Source organism: Cynara cardunculus (assembly GCF_001531365.2).
Source record: "Cynara cardunculus var. scolymus isolate 2C chromosome LG 8, CcrdV1, whole genome shotgun sequence".
In the NCBI taxonomy this organism is placed as follows: domain Eukaryota; kingdom Viridiplantae; phylum Streptophyta; class Magnoliopsida; order Asterales; family Asteraceae; genus Cynara; species Cynara cardunculus.
Genome location: NC_037535.1, coordinates 23973018 through 23985284, shown reverse-complemented (window position 1 = coordinate 23985284; position 12267 = coordinate 23973018). Strand labels below are relative to the sequence as shown.

Genomic DNA, 12267 nt, shown 5'->3' with positions numbered 1-12267 from the left:
TAAAAAGTATATATATATATATATATATATATATATATATATATATTTGCATATATGATATAACCAGAATTTAAATATTAAATGCATTAAATATATTCATAGCTGTTGTGGTTTGTATTTCATTACTGATTTGGTTTTTTAAGATAATGTTCCTTAAAAAAATCCATTAAATAAGGTAAAATGATCAAAACTTCTCTTAATAACTGATCACATATTACGTATCAAGTTACAGGGACAAATAGAACAAGTGTCAGACAGATGTCCCACAAACATGTGCATTGAATGTACATATTTGCATGTACCAAAAAGCGTTAGATGGGGTGTTGGGCATATGACCAGTATTCATTAGATGATCAAGTAAAAAAAAAACGTTATAACCGACTCATACGCCTCCTGAATCACCCATGAGTGCTCCCATCAAAACACAAAGGATATGTCATAGACTAATCACGCTACCATGGACTATCACACCGCCACATATGGTGTCACATTATTGATGCCTTATTGATATGTCTATAACCCCCCGCCCCCGCCCCCGTTAGTTAGTAGCTTGATGTACCTTACATCACACACTAAAGGGCCTTTGGCCTAGCGGTGTTGTAGTCTTTGGCCTCCAAGGAGGTCAAAGGTTCAAACCTCGTCAAATATGAGAGTGTGTGGGTTTATTTGTTGCATTTCCGTATATAAATATTATATATTTAAAAAAAACATATAATCACACAAAAACGGGTAATAAATCATATTAATTATGAAAACAAGTCTGAAAGGTAATTGACAACATCAAAAATGTTGACCCATAACCTTAGTAGCTTAATATTTCTTAAAACACAATTAATTGATCGAATCACAATTTGAAACAGTCTAAACGATACGAGTTTACTGGGCCATTATTAGAATGTCAAGTACGAAATGTTAAGAGGGTTAAATTTTATGAATCAAAACTAAACGTAAACTCTAAGGATTTTATGATCAGAACAATTTTCTCTGAACCAAAAAACTCTAGGATTTTAATTGGGGTTCTCTGTATTTGAATTTTTTTATTAACCATGAGTGTCCAGACCAGTTTACACACACATCGATTAATCCCATGAGCCCTTGGCCTTGAAGGAGTAGATTCGCTGACCTCTAAAGAAGATCCTCAAAGGTCAAAGTCTTATTGTCAGTCGAGTTAACTTCAATCTGAATGTTCACAGTCTATTTAATGACATTATTCTGAAATAAAAAAGGCACACCAGTATAACTTTAGTCTGAAATAAATAAAATTTTAGAAAAATTCCCGATTAATGACTCATTTTGATCTAAAAGAACAAGGGTTTTTGTTCGGTGAATAATTAATGTAATATTGATTAAGGGGGTGTTTGGGATTGCTTATTTGAAACAACTTATGTTTTTTCTACAAAAGCACATATCGACTTATTATAAGTTAGAAAGATTTAACTTATTCAAAAACTCTTTGTTACCGGTTTGACATCGGTATAAGTTGTTTATCCAAACACTCAAAAATGCTTATTACAGGTGTCACATCCGAATGAGTTAACAAATTGTTTTTTATAAGCAATCCCAAAACACCCCCTAAGTAATAATTTGTGGAATGTCACAATAAATATTGAACACAAAATGATTCATAATTTTCAAATTTTTATGATAAATTATATTAATTTATTTATTCTCAATTTACAATAAATATTTACATACAACTCTGTTATATGGATACACAGTTAATATTTTATAAATTATTGACATCTTTTATATACGTGTAAGATCCCACACTGGTTGGAAAGAGGGCTGAAGTTATATTATAAGAGATTGGATACTTCATATATTTAGGGACGGACCCAAGTGGTATATCTGGTGGCACGACTACTGCTTCGTTCATGCGTTGTAGTGTAAAAGATTATAGAGGTGTGAAAAGTGACACCGTATATATTTAGAAACTACAAATTTCTCTTAGTAAAGTTGGTTTGCAATGCTTTTCTTTCATCCTACACCTGAGTTCAGATCTTGTTAGTGTCATTTTCTTAGTTTTTAGTTTTTAATTTCAGATTTATTGTGTTTTTTTGAAAAAAAATTGCAATAAAAGACTTGAATACAATACCTCATATGTGAAAATTAACGAACTAACCAATAGATTAGTAATTATTTTATGAAAAATATCACTATATTTGTTTCTTATAGTCAAATGATGCCAGTATTTGAAGAAAATTCTAGGTTCGTCTTGTTGTGAATCTGGATGTGGATAGAGAAGACGATCAGGGGTGCCCAAAAACCTGAACAACTCGATCAACCCAACATAACTCAATGCAAAATAATTCAACTGAAGCAACCCGATGTCTAATCGAGTTGTAAAATCTTCAAACCAAAGGTTTTGGATTGATATTAGGTTACTTTTATTTTAACCCAATTCCAACCAGATTAACTCGATATCATTTTATTTCTTGGATTTAATATGATTATTGAGTCTCTGTTAATATATACATCAGAGAATCACGTACTATCTTCATATACATATATTTTCAATTTGGTCTGATATCTATATAACTCATATGTATATATGTTCAGTAACTTTGAATACACACACATATATACATATATATATGTATATATATATTGAGAAAATTAATTGAATGTGATATACTTAAGATTTAGTAAGTATGGATATGTTGTACCAAATGGAGGATTAAGAAGCATGAATACATTGTACCGGATGGAGGATGATGAAAAAAGAAGTATGAGTAGTATGAAATTTTTATGTACCAAATAATCAACCAACTAATCCTACCAACTCGATTTAGGTTAGGTTCAGGCTTTTAAAACCATAAACATTAGATTAAATTGTTCAAATATTTTCAATCCGGATCAATCCAACCGATAATCACCGCTACAAACGATATCTATTACCATTATTTTGGTAGTTACAATATGAATTGTAAAAATCGTTTGTTTTATATAAAAAGCATACAATTTTCAAGTGTTTCTAAGCACTAAAACCGATTCCAATTAGCGTAGCCTTTTGATCCAACACCGGAACCATTTTTCTGCATGCATCATCATCTTCAAAGCATCTGGTGGTTTTTCTCTAATTCCCTCTGTATCTAATCAACATGAACGTAATTTATTTATAATTTTCATGGGGTATTGTTCAATGTTCGTGAAGATACACGTGGATTTGTTTTGTGAACTAGTCAATCTCCAATTTTTATGGGGTACTATTCTTTTGGGTCGTGATCAGAACTTTGTGATGGATCCGTTCAATTCCGTGATTTTTCGGTTTGATTTTATTTTATGCTTCAGAATTGGTGAATTGAGAAAGCCTGATTACGATTACGCACTGTGTGTTGTGTAATGGCTCATAAGAATGTAGAGAAATTGGCATCGATTGATGCTCAATTGAGGCTTTTAGTCCCTGGAAAAGTTTCCGAAGATGATAAGCTTATCGAGTATGATGCTTTGCTTTTGGACAAGTTTCTCGATATTCTCCAGGATTTACACGGGGAGGTTCTCAAAGAAACAGTATGTTCCCGCCATTCCTTTTCGTGTTTTCTGTTTTTATTTTTATGTGTAATTTCGTTGGCTATTTTCATCCCGATTTTGATGGTTATCACTCATAAAATGTGATTTGAATGAACTGCCAGAAGCCAGATTACAATTGTTGTTAACGCATGAAGATTTGCAGAACCCAAATTTGATATATTTACAGAAATGAAATGTATATCCGTTTGATTGGACATTCCATGTTGATTGCTTATTAAGTGTTTGATGAAAAGTCTCAATGGGCTATTTAGGTGAATGACCTTCTCAAAAACTAAATTTATAGGATTTCTACATCATGCTTATTGATAGTTAAACTCAAACACTCAAAACTGTAAAGAAAAAACAAAAGAACAAAGACTTAGGGTAGAATGGTCATTTTTATTACTCACACGGGTTATTCAACATAACCAACAAAGAACAGTTTAGTTTAATCCATACTCGCAACTTAATATACGCAGACAACTTATTCCATAGAGGGTTTAACAAAAAATAAACCAAACAGCCCCTAAGACCGTTGCTCCTTCAACTGAAATGCTGAAAGCTTACAATAACCAATAAATGTTTTATTCCCTATCTTTATGATATACTCTTTCTCATGACTTTCTAGTCTTGTCACTTTTTCTATGCCATTGCTTTATTATCAACAAATTATTGATGGAAGGACTTGTTCTTTGATGGGTGGTCGGTGGGCAACCTGCAGAAAATCATGAGAATATTTGACGATGGAGGTTAAACAATTTTAATGAGCATATATGAATTATCAAACTCACTTCTAGTGCTTTAAGCACATCATAAGTATTTTTGGTTTGCTTCCATCATGAAAGGTTCTGTTTTGAAATTTCTCATATAACCTCAGATAAATTTACATGCTTATGAGTATAATTTGCAATTGTTTTCAATTTCTATACTTCTATACTATAAGCTTGGCTGCATTATGAATTTTTTTCCCAAGAAACAGCCTGCCACTCAAAAATAGAGGATTTGCCATGTACTAGTTTTAAGTATTTTAGTATATGACCCACATTACGACATTCTGAATGTTAATGATATCAGCCATCCTTGTTTTTCTTCTATTGTTGGTTAATCACACTTTGTGTTTGGACATTGGTATATTCTTCCAGTTCTATGCCCAATCTCGAAAATCCAGATAACAAAGATCAATTGAAGTCATCCCCAACCACATGTAATGTCAGAGCTGTCCAAAGGTCTACCAATGATGTTATTTAATGATACCCTTATCAGATGAGGAGGATTCAAAAAATGTTGATGGGATAGTTGTGAAACCAATCGACAAGGAGAACAAAGTTTCTTGTTCTCAAAATGGAACTAAAACCATAATTTGAGATTCTAATCCTCTAGTGTATTTCTAAGTTTTTACAGAAGCAAGTTGTTTTGAACCAAAACAGACTGTTTTGAACCAGGAATAAGTATGATGAAGGTCATTGAGCTATTCTTTAGAAGATCATGCTCCTAATTGAAAACTCATTTAAGGTCATTCATCCAAAGGACCTTTCAATCTCTCACATAGCTCAAATGAATTTTGGGTTCTTGATTGCTTGAACTTACGGACCATTAACATAGTTGTGTCTCCTCTCTGTGTAGGTTCAAGAATGCCATGAGCTTTCTGCTGAGTATGAATCAAAGCATGACCCCAAGAAGCTGGAGGAACTTGGAAGTGTGCTGACAAGTTTAGATCCTGGTGATTCCATTGTCATTGCAAAGGCTTTCAGTAACATGCTTAACTTGGCCAATCTGGCAGAAGAGGTTCAGATTGCTCATCGCCGGAGGATCAAACTGAAGACGGGTGATTTTGGTGATGAGGCTATGGCAACAACTGAATCTGACATCGAAGAAACTCTCAAACGTCTTGTGCATAAGCTTAAGAAGTCTCCTGAAGAGGTTTTTGATGCACTAAAGAACCAAACAGTTGATTTGGTCTTAACTGCTCATCCAACTCAAGCTGTTCGGAGATCTTTGCTTCAAAAGCATGGAAGGTGTATCCTTTAATTCTTCGTCCGACTTTTACCAAATAGTCAAATTCTTCGTTTCTCTTACTTCCAGTTTTGTTAGAGTCCTATATCCGCTAGACTTGGACCATTTCTCCACAATATCTGTTGGAACCTCCATTCTCTCCTTAAGGGCTCTTTTGGAGGGTAATTTAATGGGGGTTTCACATAATCTCACATGGTATTAGAGCCAAGATCTACCACTCTAGGGACTCGACACTTTGAAACAATCTGCGCTCGTCTAGCATCCATTGGAAGGGGCGTATTGGAGTCCCACATCGGCTAGACTTAGACTATTTCTCCTCTATATACGATGAAATCTCTGCTCAAGGGCTCTGTTGGAGAGTAATCTAACAGGTTCCACATTTTCTCACAAGTTTCTTTGTTCTTCTTAGGATTCGGGACTATCTGGCCGAGTTATATGCCAAAGACATCACTCCTGATGATAAGCAGGAACTGGATGAGGCTTTGCAGAGGGAAGTAAGTATTATCACTTTGATGTGCTCCCTCCATTCTCAACATGATTCTATGTGTTTTTACGTGGTAGTGTTTGACGATTAGTCTAGTGTACTAATGTCAAACTAGTGGAATCCTTCTCGGCTTTTTTCAATTTATCCAATCTAATCTGTAGATTCAAGCTGCTTTCCGCACAGACGAGATTCGTAGAAATCCTCCAACCCCACAAGATGAAATGAGAGCTGGAATGAGCTACTTCCATGAAACAATTTGGAAAGGCGTTCCTAAATTCTTGCGTCGTGTTGACACAGCTCTTAAGAACATCGGGATCAATGAACGTGTTCCATACAATTCCCCTCTTATACAATTCTCTTCGTGGATGGGTGGTGATCGTGATGGTATGTTTCCTACTAAACGTATTTAGCTGCTACTCTATAAGCTTAATTGCAGCAGGCATTGGGAAAAAACTAATTATGGTCGTTGGCAGACCCTGAGAACTAGGAAGGTTCCTTTGGTGGGTAGCTTAATTGATCAACTTATTAAGTTTAATGGGTAGCTTAATTGATCAAGTAATTTAAAAAATAATTTTAACTTAATACTAAGAGATGGGCTTAATATGGTAAGCCTGCCCACCCTATCCTAATGCATTAAGCTATGATTTTTTGGAAAATTACCCTTGCCCTACAATTTTTAATCTCATGTCTTGCTAAAAAATAAATAGTCTATCATCAAATGCGTAAATTTAAAATTTTTAATCAAACAATGAGGCTCGATTGTTTTAAATATATTTAAAGTTATTAAGTATTATATAATGAACTTGTTGAATTTCTATTATTTATGTTATTTTAAATAGTTCATACAAATCTATTTTTTGTCATTCACAGAATTATCAAACAATTAAGTTTCATTTGTAGACAGAAGGTTAAAATGGTAATTTTTGTTGTTTAGACCAATTATTGAGGACAAAAATCAAACAACAAATCCATACAGATTAATGCTTATAGACAGCTTAACAAATACAGAGCTTAATGGTAAAAAATAAACGGCCTCCTAAGGGGCTGTTTGGTTGGTTTTCCATTTAGTCCTGCATGGATAAAGCGGTCCATGGGAAGGGTTTTTCATAGATGGAAGTAGCGTGTTTTTTAATTGGGAGGGGCAAGTGTGGAAAAAACTTGGTTTTCTACATAAAGCTCCTCCCTAAAAGCTTACTGAATAAGCCCCTTTCTATATCATTAAGCCACTACCAAACAATCATCTATAGCTGACTGAATAAGCTGTGAGTCCCATTAAGCTCATTAAGTTGCTATCAGATAGGCCCTATAGTCAGTTTTATAGGTCAGTCAGCTAAAATAGCCTGAACTAAGTGTAAGTGGTTGGTTTTTTTGCATAATATCTCTTTGCAATCGAATGTAGGTAATCCTAGGGTAACTCCTGAGGTGACAAGGGATGTCTGCTTACTTGCTAGAATGATGGTTGCAAACATGTACTTTTCCCAGATAGAGGATCTAATGTTTGAGGTATGCAAATCCTTAACTACTCACTGTCTCCTTACGTTTATGTAGTCAGGGCCGGACCCACATGGAATGATACGATGGCACGGGCCACGACTTCATGATTCTGTCGTAAGGGAAAAAAATACCTCTTGTGTTTTTTAAAATATATGTAGACCGGACTCAAACATGAGTCTCTTTTATGCAAGGATAAGGAACCAACCAACACATATATACTAATATTATGGGGAAAAAATTATATAACTTTTTATAGGCAAATTGTGGCACCACTTGAAAAACTTTCTGGGTCCGCTTCTGTATTTAGTTCAAGATCCTGCTTTATGTACTCTCTTTTGAGCATTTTATTTACTCCTGCATCATTCTTGCTAGTTATCCATGTGGCGATGTAGCGATGAACTTCGATTTCGAGCTGAAGAACTTTATAGATCAGCAAGGAGAGATGTGAAACACTACATAGGTGATTGATGTTAAAAATACGTTTTACTACTGTTATATCAAAATCCAATAGAAGTAATTCACTACCCTGTCTTTGTAGTATGTGATTATAAGTAATAAGCGGCCCTACTCTTTGGGGGTAACGGTCAAGTCTGCCTACATCTCACCCCGACCCAGATCCTAGTGGGATTTACTGGGCCCCTTTTTTTGGTTTGGTTTGGTTTTGATTACAAGTAATTATTCAAAGTTGTTTGAATGTTCGGTCTTTTTCTTCAGAGTTCTGGAAACAGGTTCCTCCCACCGAACCTTACCGTGTTATTCTTGGTGATGTGAGGGACAAGTTATATAATACACGTGAACGCTCCCGTCATCTATTAGCCCATGGGTTTTCTGACATTCCAGAGGAGCATGCTTATACCAGCATTGAACAGGTTTCTCACCCTTTCACCATAAATAAGTTCTTTCCATTTGTGCATATGGGAAAAGTTCATTTAGGGAGAGAACTGTGAGAACTGACTATTCATTAATTTATTCATCATGAATATACCTAAACATTCATGAATATCATGCTTTTCATGGTTCTCAAAACATTTACGGTTTTAAATGAACATCCCCCTGCATATTTGATGCTTTGTGGACCATAATTCAAAAATTCTAAAGCTTTTGCAGTTCTTGGAACCTCTTGAGAACCATCTATTCATAAATTATCCATGATGAACACACCTAAACATTCATGAATATCAAGCTTCTCATGGTTCTCAAAATATTTACGGTTTTCAAATGAACATGTCCCTGCATATTTGATTCTTCCTGGACCATATTTCAAACTTCCTAAATGTTTTGCAGTTCTTGGAACCTCTTGAGCTATGCTACAGATCGCTATGTATGTGTGGTGACCGCGTGATTGCCGATGGAATCCTTCTTGATTTCTTAAGGCAAGTATCCACATTCGGGCTCTCACTTGTGAGACTTGATATACGTCAAGAATCTGAGCGCCACACAGACGTCCTTGATGCCATCACTCAACATTTGGAGATTGGCTCTTATCGCGAATGGTCTGAAGAAAAGCGTCAAGAATGGCTTCTAGAAGAGCTTCGCGGAAAACGTCCTCTTTTTGGTCCCGATCTCCCACAAACTGAGGAAATTGCAGATGTTTTGGATACATTCCATGTGTTAGCGGAACTCCCATCGGACTGTTTTGGTGCTTACATTATCTCCATGGCTACATCCCCTTCTGATGTGCTTGCTGTTGAGTTGCTTCAACGGGAATGCCATGTAAAGCAACCGTTGAGGGTGGTTCCACTTTTTGAGAAACTTGCAGATCTCGATGCGGCTCCTGCTGCCGTGGCCCGTCTTTTCTCGATCGAGTGGTACAGAAACCGGATTGATGGTAAACAAGAAGTTATGGTTGGGTATTCGGATTCAGGAAAGGATGCTGGAAGGCTTTCTGCTGCGTGGCAACTGTACAAGGCTCAAGAAGAGCTTATAAASGTTGCKAAAAAGTWYGGAGTTAAGCTCACCATGTTCCATGGGCGCGGTGGAACCGTCGGGAGAGGGGGTGGACCGACCCATCTGGCTATACTTTCCCAACCACCGGAGACCATTCATGGGTCCCTTCGAGTCACAGTTCAAGGTGAGGTTATAGAACAGTCTTTTGGTGAAGAACATTTGTGTTTTAGAACACTTCAGAGGTTCTGTGCAGCTACCCTTGAGCACGGGATGAATCCCCCTATCTCACCTCGACAGGAATGGCGTCAACTTATGGACAATCTCGCAATCTATGCAACTGAACAGTATCGTTCGATCGTTTTCAAGGAACCACGGTTTGTCGAGTATTTCCGCCTTGTAAGTATTGTATCATGCATTACGATTCCATTTCATTACTGTTGTTAGAGTCCCGTAGCGGCTAGACTTGAACCATTTCTCCACAATATATGTTGGAACCTCACTTCTTTCCTCAAAAGGCTCTTTCTATTCGGGTTCCACATATTCTCATATCGTATCAGAGTTAAAGTCAGTGTCGTCCCAATCTTTTTGGACGCCCTGTTACACCTGTGCTAAAACTATTGATCATCTGAAACGTTTAAAATGACAAAATGAAAAGAATATCGAAGAGTCGTTTTTATTTTTGATCGACAAATTCTGAAATTAAATAGCGCTTTTGATTCTGAAAGATATTTAGGTAGATCTTCGTCAAGGTTGGTTCACGTGTCTATATAAATCAGTCCCGAACACAAGTAAAATTGGGCCCCAAAATTTTGGGGGCCTATTCAAAAACCCATATTACAATGCTAATAGACGGGTCTGGCTAAGGTCTACCACTCAAGGGACTCAACAATCTGGGGCAATCTATACTCGTCTAGTCCCCTTTCGATACTTTGACACAATCTCTGCCCTTCTGCTCTCCGTTGGAGGGGGCGTTTTAGAACCTAAGGGCTCTTTCGGAAAGTAATGCAAAGGGGTTCCACAAATTCTCATAAATGTAACTGGTTTACATACAAATTTGGAGAGCATTTGACCATTTAACATTTTCATTTGATCGAGTCCTGTTCATATATATGTTGTTTCTTCCTCCGTATGTTACAGGCCACACCCGAATTGGAGTACGGGCGGATGAACATTGGGAGCCGCCCGTCCAAACGGAAGCCAAGCGGAGGCATAGAATCGCTCAGAGCAATTCCATGGATCTTTGCCTGGACTCAAACGAGGTTCCATCTCCCCGTTTGGCTCGGCTTTGGTGGTGCATTCAAGAAAGCCATTGAAAAAGACGCCAAGAGTCTTTTAATGCTACAGGAGATGTACAAAACATGGCCTTTCTTCAGGGTCACTATCGATTTGGTCGAAATGGTGTTCGCCAAAGGAGACCCTGGTATCGCTGCTTTATACGACAAACTGCTCGTTTCTAATGATTTGTGGTCTTTCGGAGAATCCTTACGGGCAAACTATGTTGAAACCCGGAATCTCATCCTTCAGGTACGTATCTTGGTTCGGCTTTATAACATTCTAGATGAACGATTAACCGTTCTGCATGACTTAACGAGCTAAGAGCATCTCTAGCAACAATGCTATAATTTTTCTAAATTAGAGTATCAAATTTTAAATTTTGTAAAAAAACATTATATCTAACTCCAAGAGATACTCTATTTTAACAGTTCCATCATTAACTATATTATTAAAATATTCAATACATTTAATAAAATATTATTTTTCTCTCTTAAAGACTTAATTCAATGTCTCTTGTTGGTTAAAAAGAATTAAATATTATTTCTCTCTCTTAAATATGGAGTTTTAGAGATTTCTACACTTTCTTTTTCTATTTTAGCATATGTTATAGCATAGCTGTTAGAGAAAAAAGATATATATTATATGTCCAAAATCTCTATTTCAGCATAGCTGTTGAAGATGCTCTAAGTAGCGGAGTCGGGTACTACATGATATGTTTTTTTGTGTTTTTTGGTTCATAGATTGCTGGACATAAGGATCTTCTTGAGGGCAATCCCTTCTTGAAACAAAGGCTTCGATTGCGTGATTCATACATCACGACTTTGAACGTATGCCAAGCGTACACGCTAAAACGGATTCGTGATCCAAACTATCATGTGAAGTTAAGGCCTCATATCTCTAAAGACGGTCCGGAACCAAGTAAACCGGCGGATGAACTCATCAAACTGAACCCGACAAGCGAGTACGCACCCGGTTTGGAGGACACACTCATCTTGACCATGAAGGGTATTGCTGCCGGAATGCAGAACACCGGTTAACCATTGGACTTCTTTTACCACATTCTTACGAAATTAAGTTTATCGTCTTCTTAACCCTTTCTAATTTCCCGAAAGGCGTTATCCCTCGCTATAGATAGGTTGTTACCGACAGTTCTTGAGTTATTTGGTTGTCGGGTGGTCGCATGCCGGAAAATTATGCGAACCCCTCGTTATCGGCTTCGTTTTTTTATCAATGAAATGGTTCCATCGTTGCTATGAATAAATGTACGGTATCAAACAATCGATGTTACAACCTCAACTGCCATTTTATTTGTACCGTTAGATATTTACAGAATTTGGTACCGTGAAATTTTGACTTCTGATAGGAGTTCTTGTAAATGCAAAATTATGGTTGTAAACTTTCTGCTTACTGGGTAACTGCTTACAGGCAAGAGTCATCACTCTCATTTACCTTAGTGGTTAACATTTCTTGCCATCAAAATGAATTGAATGGTAAACATTTATAACCACGTAAGCGCTTACCGGGTAAGGGTCATTACCCTCTCTTACGGAGTAAAACTCTCGATCCTTGTTTTCTCTCTTACCGGATAAGATTATCGCAAGGAC

At 36.6% G+C, this 12267-nt stretch overlaps 1 protein-coding gene across 2 annotated transcripts; it reads left to right on the top strand.

Annotated features, from left to right (window-relative positions):
- The first annotated feature begins 3069 nt into the window (after positions 1-3069).
- On the top strand, positions 3070-11966 carry LOC112516575 (phosphoenolpyruvate carboxylase 2-like). 2 transcript variants are annotated; one of them, XM_025123695.1, is made up of 10 exons: positions 3070-3510; positions 5134-5525; positions 5933-6017; positions 6169-6391; positions 7407-7510; positions 7874-7961; positions 8216-8370; positions 8786-9784; positions 10526-10912; positions 11404-11966. In XM_025123695.1, the coding sequence occupies exons 1-10, from the start codon at positions 3343-3345 to the stop codon at positions 11698-11700; spliced, it is 2898 nt and encodes a 965-aa protein (XP_024979463.1). In that variant the 5' UTR covers positions 3070-3342; the 3' UTR covers positions 11701-11966. The 2 variants fall into 2 exon arrangements, with proteins under 2 accessions (XP_024979463.1, XP_024979464.1); XM_025123696.1 differs by lacking the exons at positions 10526-10912; positions 11404-11966 and having other exon boundaries at positions 8786-9572; positions 9686-9758.
- Positions 11967-12267: the final 301 nt, after the last annotated feature.